We start from the raw sequence: 25,502 nt of genomic DNA, 5'->3' as shown, positions 1-25,502 counted from the left end.
ATTATGCTGTTTGTAAATACCATGAACGGTTTTTCTGTGAAAATGAAACATAAAATGTACAGTTCATTGATGCCTATGTATATAACAATATTAAAAGAGGCTCTATAAAATTATTCAGTATATTTCCTTCTCAGAGGTGGTGTGTATTATCATAAGTTGTAACTACCTACTTGATAAGGTAAATTTAATAGGAAAACTAAGTTTTCATTGTAAAAAAATGGTAGTACTTCACTTTCAGATTTCCTTAGAACTGAGTCAGTTTGCTTTTACATGGTGTGGTGGAAAGCATACTAACACTAGCAGATGCTTATCAGACGTTTGTTCAGTTGTATAAATCCTTAAATTTATAATGTCAATTCTTTGGGAAAATGGCATCCAATTTATTGCAGCTTTTGCTTAAGGAGAATACCAATATTACCTTATCTTCGTGTAGTTCTTTGCAATGTATAAAAAGCTTATAGGTGATTAAATAAAGATATTTATGTGTTCATATTAAGAGAGAGTTTCATGGTAGAAAGTTCATGAACTCAAAGAAAAATAAGAAAATTTAATTTGTCTCAGAGGCGGAGGAGATTATATTTCTTTATATAAAACTATCCATCCTTTTTTGGTCTTTAAAAGTACTTGATTCTTTGACTTAAGATAGAAACTTTACTGTAAGGTCAAAATTACATTATTTTGAAATAGTTCACCTACTATATGACAACAAGGATAAATCCACTGCCTTATTTTTTCAGGTTTGTATAATATGATATATTAATGGATAGCACCTCTTTGTAATTCAGTGTAATATGAATCTGACTTTCTTGAATGCTGAACTGTGCCTTTTAAAACTATCTTGGGAAATATTGAATGCAGAGGCTATTCTTCATGTGGGCCTTCAGACAGAATTTTATATCAGTAGCCCCTAGTGGTGCTATAAAAGTTGAACTTGAGGAGAGGCGGGGCAAGATGGCAGACTGGTGAGCTGTATGTTTTAGTTACTCCTCCAGGAAAGTAGGTAGAAAGCCAGGAACTGCGTGGACTGGACACCACAGAGCAATCTGACTTTGGGCATACTTCATACAACACTCATGAAAACGTGGAACTGCTGAGATCAGCGAAATCTGTAAGTTTTTGCGGCCAGGGGACCCGCGCTCCTCCCTGCCAGGCTCAGTCCCGTGGGAGGAGGGGCTGTCAGCTCCGGGAAGGAGAAGGGAGAACTGCAGTGGCAGCCCTTATCGGAATCTCATTCTACTGATCCAAACTCCAACCATAGATAGACTGAGACCAGACACCAGAGAATCTGAGAGCAGCCAGCCCAGCAGAGAGGAGACAGGCATAGAGAAAAAAAAAAAAAAAACACGAAAAACTCCAAAACAAAAGCAGAGGATTTTTGGAGTTCTGGTGAACATAGAAAGGGGAAGGGCCCTGAGGCGCATATGCAAATCCCGAAGAAAAGCTGATCTCTCTGCCCTGTGGACCTTTCCTTAATGGCCCTGGTTGCTTTGTCTATTAGCATTTCAATAACCCATTAGATCGCTGAGGAGGGCCCTTTTTTTTTTTTTTTTTTTTTTTTAATCCTTTTTTCTTTTTCTAAAACAATTACTCTAAGAAGCCCAATACAGAAAGCTTCAAAAACTTGCAATTTGGGCAGGTCAAGTCAAGAGCAGAACTAGGAGAGCTCTGAGACAAAAGGCAATAATCCAGTGGCTGAGAAAATTCACTAAACACCACAACTTCCCAAGAAAAGGGGGGTGTCCGCTCACAGCCATCATCCTGGTGGACAGGAAACACTCCTGCCCATCGCCAGCCCCATAGCCCAGAACTGCCCCAGACAACCCAGTGTGACGGAAGTGCTTCAAATAACAGGCACACACCACAAAACTGGGCGTGGACATTAGCCTTCCCTGCAACCTCAGCTGATTGTCCCAGAGTTGGGAAGGTAGAGCAGTGTGAATTAACAGAGCCCAATTCAGCCATCATTTCAGCAGACTGGGAGCCTCCCTACACAGCCCAGCAGCCCAGAACTGCCCTGGGGGGACGGCACTCACCTGTGACATAGCACAGTCATCCCTCAACAGAGGACCAGGGGTGCATGGCCTGGAAGAGGGCCCCACTTGCAAGTCTCTGGAGCCATACGCCAATACCAAGGACTTGTGGGTCAGTGGCAGAGACAAACTGTGTCAGGACTGAACTTAAGGATTAGACTATTGCAGCAGCTTTAAAACTCTAGGATCACTAGGGAGATTTGATTGTTAGAGCCACCCCCCCACTCCCTGACTGCCCAGAAACACGCCCCATACACAGGGCAGGCAACACCAACTACACACGCAAGCTTGGTACACCAATTGGACCCCACAAGACTCACTCCCCCACTCACCAAAAAGGCTAAGCAGGGGAGAACTGGCTTGTGGAGAACAGGTGGCTCGTGGATGCCACCTGCTGGTTAGTTAGAGAAAGTGTACTCCACGAAGCTGTAGATCTGATAAATTAGAGATAAGGACTTCAATAGGTCTAGAAATCCTAAAAGAACCCTATCAAGTTCAGCAAATGCCACGAGGCCAAAAACAACAGAAAATTATAAAGCATATGAAAAAACCAGACGATATGGATAACCCAAGCCCAAGCACCCAAATCAAAAGATCAGAAGAGACACAGCACCTAGAGCAGCTACTCAAAGAACTAAAGATGAACAATGAGACCATAGTACGGGAGACAAAGGAAATCAAGAAGACCCTAGAAGAGCATAAAGAAGACACTGCAAGACTAAATAAAAAAATGGATGATCTTATGGAAATTAAAGAAACTGTTGACCAAATTAAAAAGATTCTGGACACTCATAGTACAAGACTAGAGGAAGTTGAACAACGAATCAGTGACCTGGAAGATGACAGAATGGAAAATGAAAGCATAAAAGAAAGAATGGGGAAAAAATTGAAAAAATCAAAATGGACCTCAGGGATATGATAGATAATATGAAACATCCAAATATAAGACTCATTGGTGTCCCAGAAAGGGAAGAAAAGGGTAAAGGTCTAGGAAGAGTATTCAAAGAAATTGTTGGGGAAAACTTCCCAAATCTTCTAAACAACATAAATACACAAATCATAAATGCTCAGCGAACCCCAAATAGAATAAATCCAAATAAACCCACTCCGAGACATATACTGATCACACTGTCAAACACAGAAGAGAAGGAGCAAGTTCTGAAAGCAGCAAGAGAAAAGCAATTCACCACATACAAAGGAAACAGCATAAGACTAAGTAGTGACTACTCAGCAGCCACCATGGAGGCAAGAAGGCAGTGGCACGATATATTTAAAATGCTGAGTGAGAAAAATTTCCAGCCAAGAATACTTTATCCAGCAAAGCTCTCCTTCAAATTTGAGGGAGAGCTTAAATTTTTCACAGACAAGCAAATGCTGAGAGAATTTGCTAACAAGAGAGCTGCCCTACTGGAGATACTAAAGGGAGCCCTACAGACAGAGAAACAAAGAAAGGACAGAGAGACTTGGAGAAAGGTTCAGTACGAAAGAGATTCGGTATGGATACAATAAAGGATATTAATAGACAGAGGGGAAAAATATGACAAACATAAACCAAAGGATAAGATGGCTGATTCAAGAAATGCCTTCACGGTTATAACGTTGAATGTAAATGGATTAAACTCCCCAATTAAAAGATATAGATTCGCAGAATGGATCAAAAAAAATGAACCATCAATATGTTGCATACAAGAGACTCATCTTAGACACAGGGACACAAAGAAACTGAAAGTGAAAGGATGGAAAAAAATATTTCATGCAAGCTGCAGCCAAAAGAAAGCAGGTGTAGCAATATTAATCTCAGATAAAATAGACTTCAAATGCAGGGATGTTTTGAGAGACAAAGAAGGCCACTACATACTAATAAAAGGGGCAATTCAGCAAGAAGAAATAACAATCGTAAATGTCTATGCACCCAATCAAGGTGCCACAAAATACATGAGAGAAACACTGGCAAAACTAAAGGAAGCAATTGATGTTTCCACAATAATTGTGAGGGACTTCAAGACATCACTCTCTCCTATAGATAGATCAACCAGACAGAAGACCAATAAGGAAATTGAAAACCTAAACAATCTGATAAATGAATTAGATTTAACAGACATATACAGGACATTACATCCCAAATCACCAGGATACACATACTTTTCTAGTGCTCATGGAACTTTCTCCAGAATAGATCATATGCTGGGACATAAAACAAGCCTCAATAAATTTAAAAAGATTGAAATTATTCAAAGCACATTCTCTGACCACAATGGAATACAATTAGAAGTCAATAACCATCAGAGACTTAGAAAATTCACAAATACCTGGAGGTTAAACAACACACTCCTAAACAATCAGTGGGTTAAAGAAGAAATAGCAAGAGAAATTGCTAAATATATAGAGACGAATGAAAATGAGAACACAACATACCAAAACCTATGGGATGCAGCAAAAGCAGTGCTAAGGGGGAAATTTATAGCACTAAACGCATATATTAAAAAGGAAGAAAGAGCCAAAATCAAAGAACTAATGGATCAACTGAAGAAGCTAGAAAAAGAACAGCAAACCAATCCTAAACCAAGTACAAGAAAAGAAATAACAAGGATTAAAGCAGAAATAAATGACATAGAGAACAAAAAAACAATAGAGAGGATAAATATCACCAAAAGTTGGTTCTTTGAGAAGATCAACAAGATTGACAAGCCCCTAGCTAGACTGACAAAATCAAAAAGAGAGAAGACCCATATCAACAAAATAATGAATGAAAAAGGTGACATAACTGCAGATCCTGAAGAAATTAAAAAAATTATAAGAGGATAATATGAACAACTGTATGGCAACAAACTGGATAATGTAGACGGAATGGACAATTTCCTGGAAACATATGAACAACCTAGACTGACCAGAGAAGAAATAGAAGACCTCAACCAACCCATCACAAGCAAAGAGATCCAATCAGTCATCAAAAATCTTCCCACAAATAAATGCCCAGGGCCAGATGGCTTCACAGGGGAATTCTACCAAACTTTCCAGAAAGAACTGACACCAATCTTACTCAAACTTTCAAAACATTGAAGAAAATGGAACACTACCTAACTCATTTTATGAAGCTAACATCAATCTAATACCAAAACCAGGCAAAGATGCTACAAAAAAGGAAAACTACCGGCCAATCTCCCTAATGAATATAGATGCAAAAATCCTCAACAAAATACTTGCAAATCGAATCCAAAGACACATTAAAAAAATCATACACCATGACCAAGTGGGGTTTATTCCAGGCATGCAAGGATGGTTCAACATAAGAAAATCAATCAATGTATTACAACACATTAACAAGTCAAAAGGGAAAAATCAATTGATCATCTCAATAGATGCTGAAAAAGCATTTGACAAAATCCAACATCCCTTTTTGATAAAAACACTTCAAAAGGTAGGAATGGAAGGAAACTTCCTCAACATGATAAAGAGCATATATGAAAAACCCACAGCCAGCATAGTACTCAATGGTGAGAGACTGAAAGCCTTCCCTCTAAGATCAGGAACAAGACAAGGATGCCCGCTGTCACCACTGTTATTCAACATTGTGCTGGAAGTGCTAGCCAGGGCAATCCGGCAAGACAAAGAAATAAAAGGCATCCAAATTGGAAAAGAAGAAGTAAAACTGTCATTGTTTGCAGATGATATGATCTTATATCTAGAAAACTCTGAGAAATCGACGATACAGCTAGTAGAGCTAATAAACAAATTTAGCCAAGTAGCGGGATACAAGGTTAATGCACATAAGTCAGTAATGTTTCTATATGCTAGAAATGAACAAACCGAAGAAACACTCAAGAAAAAGATACCATTTTCAATAGCAACTAAAAAAATCAAGTACCTAGGAATAAACTTAACCAAAGATGTAAAAGACCTATACAAAGAAAACTACATAACTCTACTAAAAGAAATAGAAGGGGACCTTAAAAGATGGAAAAATATTCCATGTTCATGGATAGGAAGACTAAATGTCATTAAGATGTCAATTCTACCCAAACTCATCTACAGATTCAATGCAATCCCAATCAAAATTCCAACAACCTACTTTGCAGACTTGGAAAAGCTAGTTATCAAATTTATTTGGAAAGGGAAGATGCCTCGAATTGCTAAAGACACTCTAAAAAAGAAAAATGAAGTGGGAGGACTTACACTCCCTGACTTTGAAGCTTATTATAAAGCCACAGTTGCCAAAACAGCATGGTACTGGCACAAAGATAGACATATAGATCAATGGAATCGAATTGAGAATTCGGAGATAGACCCTCAAATCTATGGCCGACTGATCTTTGATAAGGCCCCCAAAGTCACTGAACTGAGTCATAATGGTCTTTTCAACAAATGGGGCTGGGAGAGTTGGATATCCATATCCAAAAGAATGAAAGAGGACCCCTACCTCACCCCCTACACAAAAATTAACTCAAAATGGACCAAAGATCTCAATATAAAAGAAAATACCATAAAACTCCTAGAAGATAATGTAGGAAAACATCTTCAAGACCTTGTATTAGGCGGCCACTTCCTAGACTTTACACCCAAAGCACAAGCAACAAAAGAGAAAATAGATAAATGGGAACTCCTCAAGCTTAGAAGTTTCTGCACCTCAAAGGAATTTCTCAAAAAGGTAAAGAGGCAGCCAACTCAATGGGAAAAAATGTTTGGAAACCATGTATCTGACAAAAGACTGATATCTTGCATATATAAAGAAATCCTACAACTCAATGACAATGGTACAGACGGCCCAATTATAAAATGGGCAAAAGATATGAAAAGACAGTTGTCTGAAGAGGAAATACAAATGGCCAAGAAACACATGAAAAAATGTTCAGCTTCACTAGCTATTAGAGAGATGCAAATTAAGACCACAATGAGATACCATCTAACACCGGTAAGAATGGCTGCCATTAAACAAACAGGAAACTACAAATGCTGGAGGGGATGTGGAGAAATTGGAACTCTTATTCACTGTTGGTGGGACTGTATAATGGTTCAGCCACTCTGGAAGTCAGTCTGGCAGTTCCTTAGAAAACTAGATATAGAGTTACCATTCGATCCAGCGATTGCACTTCTCGGTATATACCCGGAAGATCGGAAAGCAGTGACACGAACAGATATCTGCACGCCAATGTTCATAGCAGCATTATTCACAATTGCCAAGAGATGGAAACAACCCAAATGTCCTTCAACAGATGAGTGGATAAATAAAATGTGGTATATACACACAATGGAATACTACGCGGCAGTAAGAAGGAACGATGTCGTGAAACTTATGACAACATGGATGAACCTTGAAGACATAATGCTGAGCGAAATAAGCCAGGCACAAAAAGAGAAATATTATATGCTACCACTAATGTGAACTTTGAAAAATGTAAAACAAATGGCTTATAATGCAGAATGTAGGGGAACTAGCAATAGAGAGCAATTAAGGAAGGGGGAACAATAATCCAAGAAGAACAGATAAGCTATTTAACGTTCTGGGGATGCCCAGTAATGACTATGGTCTGTTAATTTCTGATGGATATAGTAGGAGCAAGTTCACAGAAATGTTGCTATATTAGGTAACTTTCTTGGGGTAAAGTAGGAACATGTTGGAAGTTAAGCAGTTATCTTAGGTTAGTTGTCTTTTTCTTACTCCCTTGTTATGGTCTCTTTGAAATGTTCTTTTATTGTATGTTTGTTTTCTTTTTAACTGTTTTTTCATATAGTTGATTTAAAAAAGAAGGGAAAGTTACAGAAAAAAAAAGAAAAACAAGGAAAAAAAAAGATGTAGTGCCCCCTTGAGGAGCCTGTGGAGAATGCAGGGGTATTCGCCTACCCCACCTCCGTGGTTGCTAATATGACCACAGACATAGGGGACTGGTGGTTTGATGGGTTGAGCCCTCTACCACAGGTTTTACCCTTGGGAAGACGGTTGCTGCAAAGGAGAGGCTAGGCCTCCCTGTGGTTGTGCCTAAGAGCCTCCTCCCGAATGCCTCTTTGTTGCTCAGATGTGGCCCTGTCTCTCTAGCTAAGCCAACTTGAAAGGTGAAATCACTGCCCTCCCCGCTACGTGGGATCAGACACCCAGGGGAGTGAATCTCCCTGGCAACATGGAATATGACTCCCGGGGAGGAATGTAGACCCGGCATCGTGGGACGGAGAACATCTTCTTGACCAAAAGGGGTATGTGAAAGGAAATGAAATAAGCTTCAGTGGCAGAGAGATTCCAAAACGAGCCGAGAGGTCACTCTGGTGGGCACTCTTATGCACACTTTAGACAACCCTTTTTAGGTTCTAAAGAATTGGGGTAGCTGGTGGTGGATACCTGAAACTATCAAACTACAACCCAGAACCCATGAATCTCGAAGACAGTTGTATAAAAATGTAGCTTATGAGGGGTGACAGTGGGATTGGGAAAGCCATAAGGACCACACTCCACTTTGTCTAGTTTATGGATGGATGAGTAGAAAAATAGGGGAAGGAAACAAACAGACAAAGGTACCCAGTGTTCTTTTTTACTTCAATTGCTCTTTTTCACTCTAATTATTATTCTTGTTATTTTTGTGTGTGTGCTAATGAAGGTGTCAGGGATTGATTTGGGTGATGAATGTACCACTATGTAATGGTACTGTAAACAATCGAAAGTACGATTTCTTTTGTATGACTGCGTGGTATGTGAATATATCTCAATAAAATGAAGATTTAAAAAAAAAAAAAAAAAAAAAAAGTTGAACTTGACACTGCCCTAGAGGCATCTTGAGGTAGTAGAAAAGCCCTAGCTTTAGAATCATATAGGATGGGGTTTGAATCCCAATTGTGTGATTTGGATATGTTACTTTAATATTTTTGAACCTCAATTTCCCTATAATGGGTTTAATAATATCTTTAGTGGGGTATTGTGAAGAATATGAATGCTTGATATGGTAGGATGCTAAATAATTTTTTAATAGCCTTTTGTGGGGAAAAATATTCCTAAAGACGCAATCTGGCCATCTCCTCTACCCTCCAGCTTTAATGGTCCCACTACAGAAAATACCTGAAGTGCAATTCTTTGTCAATTAATCTTGTACATTTAAAGAAACTGTTTATTTTTTTGGTTGTAGCTCTAAGTGTTAATGGCCAACTTGGTTCCAGTGATCAGCAATGAGGCCATCATTTTAGGATAAGTATCAAGCAATTTTAGAGGGACCATTTCCTATTATTAAAACAGGCTTTGTAAATAATAGATATATAGTCCTCAGACTGCCTTTGTACCTGGTGTGAAAAAAGACTTTATTTCCTAGTATCTGGTATCACAAGAGCAAAAAAGGGCCTCACCCAGTTAACTGGGCAGGATGCTTCAATCCATATATGTGAGTTATGCTAAAAAGATTAAAATCCAATCAGCTGTTATTTCCATGGACAAAAAGTTTGGAAGTCATGAGATAAACCATAAACTTGGTTTTCATTTAGAACCTTTATAATTGTTAATTTTTTTTACTTTTCTCTGCCCTAATCAGAAATATAGTTACTGTCTTTTTTCAGTCATTGTTGCCATTTCCCTCGTTTGACCCGTCTTGCTGTAATTGTGCATCAATTTGCCATTACTTTGGCCTAATTCTCTTGTAGCCTCCCCACCTAGTTTGTGCTTTTGCCTTGCTACACAAATTGTGTTCCAGGGATCAGGAGCGTGGGCATGTTGTTGGGAGCATGTTGCCCCACCCCAGACCCACTATATTAGAGTCTACATTTTAACAAGTTCTCCAGGTGATCCATATGTTTGAGAAGCACTGGTTTAGGGTGTTTTTTTATTTTATCTGGTGAAACTGCTATAGAAAGCCAACATAAAGATGACTTCGACATCAGATTTCATTGTTGATACAGTCTAGCCATTTATTGTTAAGTTTGGTGTTAACGAATCTGTTGAAACAAAGGGTTATTCTAGAATGGATCATCCAGGCTGAGGGAATGTAGTTCAGCAGAAAGTCCTCAAAACCCATCAGACTTCCTAGCCCTTCACCATTTGTCTTCAGTATGTGATTTGGGGCAAGTTGCTTAGCCTCTCTGTTTCTCAAGTTTTCTTTTACAAAATGAGGCTGTGATACTTGCCACCTCACTGCCCCTCAAGCTATTAGAAAGATCAACTCAAGGGAGATCATATGTGTGCAAATGTTTTGGCATTACCAAGGAGGTGTATTGTTGTAACTGTTGATGGGGACGATGATGATATTCCTTCAAGGCTACATCAGTCCTGTGTTTGTAAAAGATAGTGATGGCTTTGCTAAGTGGTTACTGTGGTAATTGAAACCGTTCTGTGTATTCTCTTTAGCATTACATTTAGATTTTAACTTGGCAGTTTTCTGGCTAGCACTAACATTTCAGGCTTCCAATTCCAAATCTGCTATATTTTCTTAATACTCGTTAGATGTGTTTGTACTCTGGGAGCCACCTAAACAGTTTGAGCATCCTTTGGATAAATTGTGTGTCATTAACAAATTTTTGTGTATAGTATGTTGATAAATGAAGTTTCTCTAATTCAAATAGATCCTACTATGCTTCTATGATTGTCTTTGAAGCATGGATAAGTTCCCTATATTTGTCTTTGAAGCATGGATGAGTTCCCTATATTTTTAGGTGTATTTCCATGAATCCCAAACCAGAGTAGGATGTAATTGTTTTTGAACTTTTAATTACATGAATTCTGATTACTTTTCCTTTCTGCCTTCAACATGATTATGTCTCTATGTTTGTTTTCTCAGTGTCTGTCTTAATCATTATGTAACAAGTCATGATGCCTTTGGTTCATAGATAGCTTTGGTCTAACAAATAATCATTCATGTTTCTAAACATAATAAGATAAGCCATAATGAAGCCATGTACCTGAATAGTTTGTGTCCATCTATTCTTTCTGCTTAGCTCTGTTTTCATTTCTTGCTTCATTCAATTATTTGATATGATTGTATGGGATGTCATTGTAAAATAGCGATCATGTATCAAAAGGTAACTAGTTTAAAATGTATCCAGTGAATGTCTAGTTATCCTTTGAGGTAAAAATAATTTTGTTTCTGTTTTTGTATTTAAAAATAATTACTCTTTGTTCATTGTAGTCACATTGTAGAGTCTTCAAATGTTGTTTTATTAATATTTTGTTACTATAAAAAAGACACATTTACAGTAAAAGTTGCAATCAATCAAGAAAGTAAAATGTGAAAATCTTCTTCTCCATCCTTCCAAATGACCCAGTACAACTCTCCAGCCAGAAACTATGTTAGCATTTTCTTTGTCCTTATAGAAATTATCTATGTATATACCTGAACATATATGTATAAACTCCTCTCCATTTTTTTTTCCACCTGCATGTATTTATACCATTCAGGATGTTCTGCAGCTGGGTTTTATTTACATATAATGATGTAATTTGGACTTCTTTCCTTAGCCATACATCCATATTTAACTTATTCTTTTTTTATTGTGCAGAATGCCCAATAAATGGAAATGCCAGAATTTAAGTCCTCTATTCATGATAATTTAGACTGTTTTCAGTTTTCAGTCTTACAAACAGTGCTTCAGTTAACATTCTTATACATCTTGTTCGAGTATATCGAAAGTATAAATTCCTAGAGGTAGAATTGTGGGTCAAAGGATAAGGGAATTTTAAATTTTGACAAGTAGAACCATGTTGCTAAGAAGAAACCAAGACTTGACTTAAATTAAAAGTGTAAGTAACTTGGTCTAAGTTCTCAAAGTTAGTAACTGGTAGAGTCTGCTTTCAAACTCAGACCTACACATGCCATTTCTTCTAAGCTGATATCTCAGTTGCCATTTTAAAGCATACCTTTGGCTTTAAAACTAGGATGCATCATTCCATTATATATTTTTTTCTCATCATTCAATCAATTATTTGATAATTCTGTACATTATGAATATATAGCCCTTTTTGGTTTTCAAAACATTTTTACATTCCCATAGTAATGCTTTGAGATGGGGAATGATTATCCTGATTTATGTATGTGGAGAACTGATGCTCAAAAAAAAAAAACCTTAAATTTTAAAATATAAGTAAAAGATGTTCCTTGGGCTAAGGCTTTGTAATCCCAAACAGCTAAAGCATTCAGGACATAAAAATGCTGGCTGAAAAGGTGAAATAGGGGGTGTAAGGTTAGTGGCTTTGAATATATTGATATTGGCATATTAAATTTGCAAATGGCAGGAAATATATTAAAATATGTGGCCGTGGGGCCCCATAACCCCTTAAGCCAGTACCTCAAAAATAGCTTTCTTTTGGCAGCTTTTGTGTGTTACGGCTCTGGGGAAAACAGGTGATTTAAACATAGCTGTCTTTTAAAGTTATTCATTATATTTGACCCAAAACTTATTTTAAACTTCTTCCATAAATACTATTATCACTGCATTTATAATCACATAGCATTACATTTATTACAGTAACTTGGCACAAGGGCATTAACATTTTCATCCTTTTTAGATGTAGGTTCTTCCTCCATCTCATTTCCTTCCCTGTTAGTTCCCTCCACCCTAAGCTCAGGTTGAATTTTTTCTTGTTTGTGTCAGTTCTGAAGAAATGGTATTTCTCTGTATGGGTCCTAGGGTCAACTCTTGACTTCTGATTGAAACTTTGCCATTCTCCTAGACACCTGATCCCTTACACAAAGACATATGCTAACCCTTATCCATAAACAGTTCCTGTTTTTGCTTTTTATGACTTTTTACTTGTTATTCTCAACTTATTTATGAAGTCCATTTGCTCCCATTTTATGATTAAAGAAACTAAATCATAGACAGCTCATGTGACTTATTTTAAATATAAGCCACAGGTGAAATTATTCTTTACTGCCCATCTATTCCTATTTTGTTATAAGAAGCCCCCAAGTTACAAATAGGTTGTATTCCAAAAAATTCATTGGTAAGTCAGTTGTTTGGCACTTGAATTGCATTTTATCACAGTGGGAAAAAAATGTTATAAATGGTGATTGGATCCCTCAGCTGGCCTACAGAAATCTATATAACTCTTAGATAACTACAAAAAACAAAAGGGAATGATATTGTAATTCTGGTAATAAGAAAAAGAAAAATTATTTCTTTTGAGAAATAATTAGAATTATTAGAAGATAGAGAATGTTTTTAATATCTAATATGAGAATAATGAGAATTAATTAGAAAATAGAGAAACAGGTGAAAATTGGGGAGAGTTTACGGGAGGATTTTAGGGCACTTTCAAGGGTGTTAGAGGCTGGTAGCACTCTGTCTTAAATCCAGTTTCATTTTAAAACTTTGAAGATTTTTGTTGATAGGTACTTCTTACTAGTATAACTTATCTGAGACCTGTGATTAGAGTGAAAATACTGGTTAAATTAAATACTTATGGAAAAATGGACTATTTGAAATGATATTAACCAACCTGGGATGGTAAACACAAACAAAAGAAAGTATTCCTTACTTCCATCCTCCTGATGGAAAGAAAGGAAGTGATGAGGAGATGCTGATTTTCCCATTCAGCCCCGCAGATCCCATCAGCTGGAATGGCTTGCCTGACTGAGGTCTGGAGCATGGATTGGAGAAAATGTGTACGCAATGACTTGTGTAGATGGAGTATTTGTACAGCTGATTCTGGGAAATGCCTGCCTTTGTCTCTTCTAGCCATTGCTTCTTACATTATTTAGACAGTCTTAAATTTCTTTAAATTTTAAAAAGAAAGTCTAGGGCCTCTTTAAATGTCCTTTAATGTATATGTTTTATTGTTTTCAAAATATTTACATACAACTTTCTCTTTTGATAATAATAAAAAGGAAGATGTATTCTTCAATAAACAAAGGCTTAAGCGAGCAGATCTTCTTGCTGAGATGGCACATTAAGAAAGTGGTGGAAGAAGGATTAGAGTTTGTGCCTCCTGGGTCAGATTAGGGCTTTTTCCAGTATACCTGCCATGCTTTCCCAATAGTTAGATAATATATTTAACTACTGTTGCTTTGTGTTGGGTTTATTATTTGAATCTTTTATACCAGGTATTTTATACCCAGGAATGATTTAATGAAGGAGAAAGCAACTGTATTTACTATAACAATTGAAAATTCCTCTCAATGGTCATAAAAAGTTTGGGATTGGTGGGCCACTTTCAAAACTGATAATAAGACTGATGAAAAAAGTAACATAAAAAGTAACATCTGCTTGGTTTTATATATGTTTTGGTGTTTTTAAATGCTTTGTCTTTCCACTAAAACAATTGATAAAGAAACTTTTTAATGCCTGCATTAATCCTTCCATTTCTTATAATGTTGATGTTTATATAATTGAATTTGTATGAGGAGGGTGGAGTGTGGTTGAGTTTTATCTAAAAGGTAAATAAGTTAATAGTGCTAAATTTGTATCCTAATACAATGAGTATCTTCTAGTTTCCAGTATTCAGGTTGAAATTTTATGCATTCTTCTGGCATACTCTGCTCAGAAATGTTCCTCTTGAGTAGTTTACATAGTGGATGAAAATGTGCATAGACTTCTTCCTGATCCAGGTTTTTCAGGTCGAATTACCAAGTACTGAGATGGGAAAGAGACGGTTTGTTCTGGTTACCTGCATGTCCCCAGAGGTGGGAAGAGACTGAAGAAAGATTTCTCCAGAAGCTGTCTTGTTTATTAGAACAATGACCGAATGGTCTAATTTTTAACTGATACTGTAACTAGATGTGGAGGTGGGGGAAGGGATCAATGGTGACAGAAGAGGGCCCTGAAGGGGCATGAATAAGTAGGAGGAAAGAAGAGGAGTGCTAATATATTGGCTAGTTCTGTTGCCATTTCTCCTGGGTCTCCACCACTCTTTCACAGCTCCTCCAAGAACCCTTGTTTCAAAACAGCATTTTATTATTGTTATTATCTTACCTGTCTTCTCTACATATTTGCCTGCCTGTCCATACCTGGGTGATTTGATATAATTTTCTTTCTTAGGGTCAAGAAATTGGAGCATGGCTATGAGCAATGGAAACAATGACTTTGTGGTTTTGAGCAGTGGCAGCATCACAACCTGTGCTACCAACCCTAGTCCCCTCAACCCCTGTGATGGAGACCTTGCAGCCCAGCAGCTCACACCCAAAGAAGCACCAAGAACAAAAGTGAGTCCAAATGGAAGTCTGCAAGTTAATGGCACAGTTAAATCATCCTTTCTGCCTTTAGACAACCAAAGAACGCCACAGATGTTATCCCAGTGCTGTCATCCTTGCCCATACCATCATCACCCTTTGACTAGCCACAGCGGTCACCAGGAGTGCCATTCCGAGGCTGGCCCTGCAGCACCCTCTGCTTTGGCCTCGTGTTGCATGCAGCCACACTCAGAGTATTCTGCATCTCTTTGTCCAAACCATTCACCTGTTTATCAGACTGCGTGCTGTCTTCAGCCCTCTCCATCCTTCTGCCTGCATCATCCGTGGCCTGACCATTTTCAGCATCAGCCTGTACAACAGCACATAGCCAACATAAGGTGAGTGATTTGAAAGTTTTGCTGGCCTTTGGAATTTAGCTAATTTCACGTGAATGTGACTGCTTGTGTTTATTTCCCCAGAAGGAGGAGAGAAAAATGTACCAATGACAATGCATATTTTGCGGATTGTGGGAAGCCTACCAAAATGCAAATTAAATATGTCTGTTTTATCTGTTGACTTGGTCACACCCTCCTATCCCTTTACCCTGTCTGCATCCTGGCTAAGTGTCCCTTCTAGACCTTAAGTTATAAAGTTCATTAAAAGGTCTTTTTGTTAGTAATTTCTGTTATAATAAATGGAAAATGTATTTATGGCAAGACTGCTAACAGAAGTCCTGTATTTGGTGTTATTGAATGTGATCAACCTTTATGGAAAAGAAGTACAAAACCAGTTGCTTCCTTATGTCTGTCCTCACAATTTCTATTCGTGTGCTTTGGGTAACTATGTAATATGTTGATATCAGATTAAGCACCATTCCTTTCATAGCAGATGAAACCTATCTGCTAACCTATATTTATCACTATAAATCTGTAGCAGAGGAGTTAAAAAAATATTTATTGTAAAGCAGTTTCAGATCTGGTAGATTGAAAAGTATTAGAAAAACCTATATCTTTGCCAGTCCTCATCCCCACCTCAGCCCATAGTTGCTCTTATATGTGATTTTTCAGGTATTTTTCCATGGATAAGTTAAATGGCATGTACCACAGGTGAGCAATGCTAATATATTTCACAAAATACTAAGTGCTTTGTAGAGACTAAGTATTATTTCACTTGTTTAGGTAATACAAAATTTTAAATGAGCTAGAAGGGAGCATTCTGTTTTTGAAATGGGGGAATAATTTAACATATAGGAAATGCACAGATCTTAAGTATATAGTTGGCTCAGTTTTGCCAGTGTGATCCACACCCCTGTCATGATGTAGAACATTTCCATCAGCCCTTTCTCAGTCATTCCCCCTCTCTTCACCAGAAGCAATCACTATTCTCAGTTCTATCACTGTAGATTTGTGTTGCATGCTCTAGAAGTTCATATAAATAGAATGATACAGTATGTACTTTTTTTTTCCTGGCGATTTTCACTCAGCATGGTATTTTTGAGATTTATCTAAATTGTTGTGTGTATTAGTTTTCCTTTTTCTTGCTGTGTAGTGTTCCATTGTACACATGTAGCAAATTCACTTTTAATTAAAAGCACAGATCCAGAAAGGGATTAAGTGATAAATACTTTTCACCTTTATCAGGTTTTAGATATTGTCAAGGTTATCTGTTTTTACTCTTTTAAAAAGAGAGGAAGAGAAAGATGGGGGAAGAGGGAAGAGGGAGCACGAGAATGGGGAAGAAGAAGGTTTCTACAGTTTTTGAATGCATTTTCCAGGTAGGATTTGAGAGCCTTAGTTTATAGAACTATGATAAGACCGTTCACCAAAGCCATGCCTTAGCAGTTTGTCCTGACAGTACTTTGGTACATGATCAGTTTTAGACTCTTTCCATTTAGAATTAAACTGTAAATGATTGATTTTGAAATTATATTCTCATAAAGGTAGATGTTTTCAATCATAAATTATATGGTTGCAGCATATGATTGTTAGATGGAGAGTTTTACATTTTGAAGATAATCTTTCCCTTTAAAAACTTCACATAATATTAAAACCATGGGCAAATAACTAATTCTATTAATATTGTAGGTTGTGTCAGGTTTTTCAGGACTTCGGTGTAACATTTCTTAATGACTTAATTTTATAGGAATGTGAGTCCTGTGTACAACTTTAAGTAGCTTGGCATTAAAAAACAAACTGATAAAGATGCTGTAATTTTCGTCAAGAAAAGCGTGAAGAAAGTGGAACGCTATGAGAGAGATATTTCATATTTTACAACTGTATCTCAAGAATTTGAGCCTTTTGACTAACTATTTTTAACAAGACATTAAAATCCTTTAAAGATGCCTGCAAAGGTACAAAGGAATGGGATGTGTCTCCTTGTGTATTTTACATACTTTATTGTGTAGTGTGTGCCTCAAGAAAGACTTTCCTATTTCCTTCCCTTCCTCCCTCCCTCCTTTCCTTCCTCTCTCTCTCCCCCCTCCCTCTCTCACTCCCTTTCTCCCTCTCTCACTCCCTTTCTCCCTCTCTCACTCCCTTTCTCCCTCTCTCCGCCTCCCGCACCCCCCCTTTTCATAACAGTATTTACTGAATAGTTCTATTTTCCAGTCACTGAAGGTATAATTCTAAACAAGATAAGATACTTTCTTTGCCTTCATACAGCTATAAACTAATAGGAAGGAGATAGAAATGCAAACAGGAATATTGTGGTAAGTGCTAACGAGAAGACATACACAAATGGAGAGAGAATGGAGGAGGAGTTTTCTTGCAGATAGTGGGAAAAGTTTGTGGATAATCTTAGCAGGTAGTGTGAGCTCAGCTCCAGCGCACTTCCTTGACTAGACCCTGGAAGAGGAGAGAGTAGTTGCAAGTGGAGATGTTATACTGAGACCAAATTCTGAGGAGCATTGTAAACCAAATTAAGGAGATCTCTCAGCCTTATCCTGGGGGCAATGGGGAGTCATTATAGATTTTTAAGGAGAAAAGAAACACAATCAGATCTGCATTTTTAGAAAGATTCATTATCTGTATTATGAAGAGTAGATTGCACTGGGGCAGCACTGTTGTGAGACAAGGAAGACCATAAGAAGGCTTGTTGCAGTAATGCAAGTGACAGATGATAGTGACTTGAACCAGGATTTAGAAATGATTTCATTTCTAGAGAGATTTAGGAGTAGAGTCTATTGGATTTGATGAATAATTGGATATGGGGAAGAGGGAGAAAGAATGACAACTGATTTTCAGCCTCCTGGCTTGAGCAACTGAGTGGACAAATGGTAATGCCATTCACTAAGATAGGGAACACAGGAAAAGGGCACTAAGTAAACAGAAGTGAGAACTTTGAGCTTCAGGGAACAGCAGAGTAATGATAATAAGGAGTGAAGTCCCTTGAGCTTTCTGGAAAGAATGAGGATGTTGGGTAATATATGACAATTACCTAGAGGACAATAATACTGATGGGAGGGAGGGAAGGGCTGGTGGTGGTATCTTAGAATGAACACTGAAGCATTTAGATTCAGCCCAGCATGTATTAGCAGAGTTGTGCCATGGGCAAGGCCCTGAGCCAAGGGCTGTATTGTGTCTGTCTTTTCCCAACCAGTAAGATACCCATGGACACAAACATGGACATAGACTTAGTTACTGTATAAGGGAAAATGGGGCAGTTTGGGAAAGTCTAGGCAGCATGTCCTTATTAAAGAATTCTAAAAATGAGGATGTTATATAATGGCTTTACTGCCTTTTATTAGTTATTCTATCCAGCACTTCTAGGAAAGTTATTGGAACTAAGGTTCTAGGACCTTATCTTTACCAGGAATTTTAACTCTCTAAACTTTTTTAGTTTCCTTTTGTGATTTATAGTATGTTGCTTTATTTAAGTTCTTTTTTTTAATCAAAAACTTCAAATACTTAATAAAGTATTATTTTGGTTTGCTCAGTTGGGTTGGTTTAAACAATGAAGATTTATTAGCTTACAGTTTGAGGCTGAGATAATGTCCAAATCAAGGTATCATCAAGGCAATGCTTTCTTCCTGAAGACTGACTGCCAGCAATCCTGGGCTCCCCTGGCACATGGCAAAGCACATGGCAGCATCTGCTGGTCTCTCCCTTCTCTTCCAGGTTTCATTGCTTTCAGCTTCTTGCTTCCATGGCTTTTTCTCTCTTTGTCTGAATTTCATTCTCTTATAAAGGATTCCAGTAAATGGATTAAGACCCACCCTGAAAGAGGTGGGTCACACTTTAACTGAAGTAGCCTCATCACAGGATCCTACTTACAATGGGTCTATGCCCACCAAATGATTAACTTTAAGAACATGCTTTTCTGGGGTACATACAGTGTCAAACCACCACAAGCATTTTTCAATTAATGGTTAAGATGTATTCATGACTTGCTTTGGTTCACATTGCTTTAAAGGATACTGTGGCAATTTGGCAGCCTTAGAGTAAAATCATGTACAGATAGAAGATCCTAAATGCTTCTAATCATTATTGCTGTTTACATCTATATCACAAATGGACCCACCAGTTTGGTATTTTGTTTTATGTTTAAAGTTTTTGTTGGTTTATAAAGCACTGAAGCCATAGAAAATGATTTATTGTGTCCATCAAATAGAAAATGTAATTATATCCTAACCCATTTGCAACTTACTTTCAATTGTTCATATGCCCATTTCTTTTATTTCCTCACTCTTTGTAATACAGCAGATTCTCTTTCTTCCCTTCTTAACTCTTTAAGCTCTAGTAAATCTTTCTAAAAGAGTCATAATATCAATCACAGTGAATGTTTTTTTTTGCTTTTAAAAATTCTCTTAATCTTCAGATTGATAAAAGTTAAGATCATTGCAAGAACAATATTTAATTCTGTCATTTAATTCCTGCTTTAATTCCATTTATCACCAACTATTAAGTAGTTTAAATAGATATCACTTTAAAGTTTCAGTCTTTTTCGCTAGTAGATTCCTATCCTTGTACCCATTGCTTAGCCATTAATTAACATGATTAATGTGAACACTAAGGAAATCAAAAAAGCAGTAAGTAGTCTCTCTATCATGAGACAAGGCCTATACCAATAAATCCTAAACTTAATTGATCATCACAATCACCTAGAGAGTTAAAAAAATGTGATTTTATATCTATCTATATCTATCTATCTATCTATCTATCTATCTAGTGATAAATATACACATACTCATAAATTGGTGGGGAGAGGCACTAAATTCCATTCTCAAAGTTCAGATAGCTGTGCAAGAGTAATAAAGAACTCTAGGAATTCAGAGGCAGGAAAGATCCCTGTGGATTAATGAGGTTAGGGACAGTCAGGCTGAGAAGATAGAGCTTGAGTAGCCCTTGAAGGATGACTAGGTATTTATAAAGGGGCTGGAAGAGGCAAAATTTGGAAGTGGGGAGAGGGTTGTAATGGTTAAGCATGCAAAAATAAAAGCATATTTAAGGACAGGTAAAGTGCAAGATTGCTGGAGTAGAGGGGTCATTTAGAGTGGTCCTGAGAGATAGTTTTTCCTAATTCTAAATCCTGTATCCAGTCCAGTTGTCTAAAAGGCTACACATTTGTGATCTGCTCTTTGACCTCCAGAGACCTAGAAAATGGCTCTGAGGAGCCAGTCACGTTCCGTGTGTTCCAGTTGAAGCAAGTTTTGAATTATTCATTTGGGATCTTCTTGTTGCCATATTAAAGTGAAAGGGTAATTGTATTATTGCACAATTAATAAGGAGTCTGCATCTAAAAATAGCATACAAGAGTTCTACTCCAAACTATACTTACATTTTAATTTGGCATTGCAAAACATGTACTTCATTGTAACAAAGAACTCCACAAATGATAGCAATGCCACAGACTTATTATCATGGTAGGGAACCTGAGATGTTTTTGGGTACCTGCCAAAGCACTTTTATTTCTCTGAAGGTGATTTCTAGACAGAGGGTCACTTTGAATGTTTCCTGTGGCACACTGGAAGAATTAGAGCTATGCAGAGTTAAGAATGCTTGGCAGAGAGAGGACTATAGAGCCCTAGCATTAACTCAGCTCCTGCCTCCCCATACATTGTAACTGTGTAAATTTTGTAACTCTTATTTCTTTTCTCCTTCAGTTTTTTATTTTCCAATTTCTGACTTACTTTTCTTTTTTTCTTTGTTTCCCCGCAGGATGTTAGTTATTTTATTTGAAGGGACGACTTTTTCTTAAAAAGTAGGAAATGAGAATTCTTGTTTTATGTTAAAAGAGATAACTAGAATCTACCCCTTGAAATTGTAAACTTTTGTGTAGTTATTTCATGCTGTACAGGGGTGAAATTATAGCTCTGACCAATTATTATTGGTCTTAACCAGTTGCCCAAAATGTCTTAACCACACTAGGACAACAATGACCCACCTTTTTACCTTTGCCCTGGTGATTGTATTGTTTTATTCAGCCAAGAAATTTCAACCAAAAATCACTCTGAATACTAATCAGCATTTTGGCTTGAACCTGGGCTTTGATACAGATCCCAGAGCCTCTGGTTGGCCCAAATCACCAGACTTTTTGTAAAGCATTTGTATTGAGTCTGGTGATTGGAACAATGGATGGAGAAATTAATGGTTATTTATTTATTTAAAATTATTTGATAACTAATAGTATTTGCTAAGTATTAGGTGCTTGAGATAGAGGTGAAAACTACAAGCATGGTCTTTGACTTCAGAGATGTAGAGGTAATGTGAACAGCGTAAGACCTCTTAGATTTCAGCATGGGCTGACTACAGGCAAATTGTCTTGTTAGATCAGCATATATTTACTAAACAGCTACGGTATCCTCAGGAGCACAGAAATTAAATGCCAGTGCTTTTTACAGAGGCATAAGCCAGGGTTCAGACATACATACATACATACATACATACATTAATTAATTATTTAAAAAAGAGAACCAGACCATACAGTTTTACAAATTCATTCCCCCCTCTTTTCCTCTCTTACCATTGAAAGGTTCCTAAGATCTAAGTAATCATTTGTTCTTGTTGTAAATTGTTACCTGCCTAGCACTCCTGGGCAAGTGACTTGCAAGGAGGAATGGTTAAACTGCATTCTTTAGACCTGTGCTATTCAGTAGCGTCTAATAAAATTAAAAATTCAGTTTATCATTCACACTAGCCACATTTCAAGTGTTCAATAGCCACATGTGGCTAGTGGCTACCATATTAGACACTGCAGGTACAGAACATTTCCATCATCACAGGAAGTTGTATTGGATAGAGCTATCTTTTCTTGGCTCTATTCAGGCAACTGAGATTCCATTTTCAGCCTCCATGGCAGCAAATAGAACTCATAAGATGTAGAATAACAATATTTGACAGTGAAAACCTTTTTTGTCGACATAATTCTAGTTAATTGGGGTTTGATTATTGTATTTTGTTTAATATATAACAAAGAAATGACAAGATAAAAAAATCACTTTTCTTCAAAAATCCAAAGGTTTAAAGCCCTACATTAGAGGAAAAAAATTAGCTGGTAGACAGCATCCTTCAACATCTTCTAGAGGCCACAACTACATCCTGCACAAGCCAATGTCACATCATTATTTAGATCAATCTGAAGGCAAAATTGTCAGTTTGTTTAATTTGTAGTTGCCTGGGATTTTGTAAGTGGCTCTAAAATAGAAATGTAAAAACAAAATGTGGCTGAAATCAAAGGTAGAGAAGTATAGCTAGCCTCTAGAAGCGGTTATTGGTGCTCCATTACAACTCTCCTTTTTCTTTTCTCAATCCTCTCTCCTTTTCTCACTGCACAACATGAGGTAGTAAGAGCCTGGGCTTTGGAAGAGGTACACTGCATTTGAATCCTGGCTTTGCCATTTACTAGCCTTGTGATCTTGGGTAAATTACTTAATCTCTCTCAGCCTTAGTTTCCATCTCTGTAAAATGGAAGTAACAATAGCTATTTTGCTCTTAGCACAGCACCTGGCACCAAATGTTGGTCTTCTTCTATTTTTGTTTTTTCATTTTCTTCTCTTATTTATTCTTCTTCTTGTTGTTTTTCTTTGTTGCCTGTGCTTAATCCTATTGGTGTTGTTTCAGAAGTGACGCTATTACTGAGTACTGGTTTAAATAAACAGGTGATGTATTTGCTCTTCGTTCTTATTTAGAAATTGTCGCACTTCACCCCCTTGACCTGTGGGAAAGAACAAGTGGAGAGGTGGTTACTAATGCTTCTAGAAGAGAAGAAGAGGTTATGAAGGATAAATGGACCTTCCCAGCTCCAAAGTCTCTGAACCTTTATACTTTATACTAATTAGCTAATCTGATCATGATAGTTAATTTTAGGTAAAGTCTGGTGAGATTTAATCTTGATTTTACTGAAACCCAGGTTTATTTTTCTATTCCTTAGAATAGTCTAAATTAACTTTTTAAAAAGGGGTAATGTTTGTAAAATTTAAAATGTTCCAAGCTTGCTTGCCAAAGTAAGTTTGGCAGTCAGATTGAGTGAAGGCCTACTTTATTAGTAGCACTTCTTTTAGAGACTTCTTTATATTCTAAATGAATAGATTTTAGAATGTGCTATGCCTCATGGCTTGCATTGCACAATCTGTAATACATTTCAGAAAATGAACTTTGGCCATCTTTTACCTTAATAATAACTGTCAGTAAACCTTTATTTCATAAAATTAATAATATAACGTATTGAAATGCAGCAAATACATTCTTTAATTGCCTTCTTTCCATATTACTGCTAGGTTTTTAGCAGATATTTGAGAATGATGGAAAAACAAATGGTTTTATTTTAAGAAACTAAAAAGAAAAATTTTCTCCTTTTCTTTTTGATTAAAAAAAAAAGTTTTAAAAGATGGTAAAATATTTAGCAAACTGTGAGACTTAATAAAAAGACATTGTTATGGATCAATTACATCTCTAATTCCCGGAAACAAAAAAGCATTTATTATCTGCTGCATCTTCTCTCCAAAGTAAGTGGATTATTAGGTGTAATTTAAAAGAATTTATAGAACTTAACATTTATAGGAGAATTTTGATTGTGTGCTATTTTATGTTCTTTTAGCAAAATTTGCTCTACAAACTTATATTTAAAGAAAAAAAAAAGCCCAAACCAGATATTCCGTAGAGCTTAATATTTTGTAGTTTGAAATTTAGTACTAGGCTATTTGGAGCTTAGTAAATATTTGTTGGATGAATGATTACAAAAAATAATTCCAGGACACATCTTTTGTGAAAAATTCACAAATTCACACAAAAAAATAGTGACATTTTTAAAAAGTCACAACTTTTTTAAAAACCTCAAGAAGTCAGATTGGTCACTGCCATCAAACAATTTGAGTCTAGTGGGAAAGGGATCATCTGGGCAAAAATAGCCACACTTTCTGAGTACCAAAATCATGGTCCAGAAAGTTATGTGAGTCCCAAAGAGAGAGATGAAGTCATGAAAGAGCTTTGAGACAGCATCATGGGAGAAGGGAGAGGCCTTTAGAAAAAGGACGGGAGTCCAACTGCCCAAAATATGGAAACAGAAGGCCTGGAGGAGATGGAAGGGCCATAAATGTGAAGGGGCATGGTGAGCAGTCTCCTTTGTGTGGAGAAGAGGCCAGTGGAAGTCACGGGGGATTGTGCCTGTTGGGTTCATCTCATTAGACGTCTGAAAAACAGTAAGTTTATAATGAAAGAAAACTGCTCCCCTGAAACAGTGGATTCTGAATGTTGTGTAATTATCATAATGCATTTATTAGGTAGCTAACTGCTTAATAAACAGTAATTATATAGTTCTGATACCTTTGATTCATTTATTTCCCTAGATTTTTAGACCATTTTTTTGTTCTGCCATGTGTCACCAGTGTCTAGCAAGATGCCTAGCATTTAATAGACGCTCAGAAATTATTTGTCTAGTGAACTGAATAAATGATTGAACATCAACCAAATCCTAATGCAGAGTTCTTTTTTATGATGTGATAGTTTGATAATGAAAATCAGGCATTTTCCTGATTTCCCAAATGGTTTCTTTAAAAGTGCTGTCTTATTATTATTGTTTGAGTATCGTTGGGGATACTGCCTCCGGTCCTTTAAATCTCCTTGCCCCAAATGCATTGGTTTCTGACTTTTTAAAAATTATAGCCTTGTTAGTGAAGGGGAGAAAGGATAGAGGCCCGGCCCATTACCACAGCTTCTGAGCCTTTTTCTGTATGTGATTTTCCAACCCCTTTGAGAAAGACAGAAAGGGGCCAAGAGACACTGTGTCTCAGGGACAGCCAGTCCTGGAAAAGCCTTTCTATTTTCTCAGCCCCGGCCATCTCCAGGACATTTGCAAATCTAGTCTAAGTGACTTTGCAAGTAATGAGTACATTATAAAACTGATGGATGAACTGTAAATTCCTGAATAAGAGTTTAGGTATTTCTTTATTCATATGCATTCTATGAACTTA

The 25,502-nt window shown here is 37.0% G+C and overlaps 1 protein-coding gene across 7 annotated transcripts in view; it reads left to right on the top strand.

Moving 5' to 3' along the window:
- DISP1 (dispatched RND transporter family member 1) overlaps nt 1–25,502 on the top strand; it is a 273,352-nt gene that overhangs the window by 160,271 nt on the left and 87,579 nt on the right. For all 7 annotated transcript variants that reach the window (XM_037823286.1, XM_037823265.1, XM_037823271.1 and 4 more), the window contains one exon: nt 14,967–15,495. In XM_037823286.1, the coding sequence (XP_037679214.1) occupies nt 14,984–15,495 (512 nt within the window). In that variant the 5' untranslated portion in view covers nt 14,967–14,983. The remainder of the gene's footprint in view (nt 1–14,966; nt 15,496–25,502) is intronic.

This window comes from Choloepus didactylus, chromosome 2 (genome assembly GCF_015220235.1).
Source record: "Choloepus didactylus isolate mChoDid1 chromosome 2, mChoDid1.pri, whole genome shotgun sequence".
In the NCBI taxonomy this organism is placed as follows: domain Eukaryota; kingdom Metazoa; phylum Chordata; class Mammalia; order Pilosa; family Megalonychidae; genus Choloepus; species Choloepus didactylus.
Note: the sequence above shows the minus strand (reverse complement) of the source record. Positions and strands in the feature narration are given on the sequence as shown.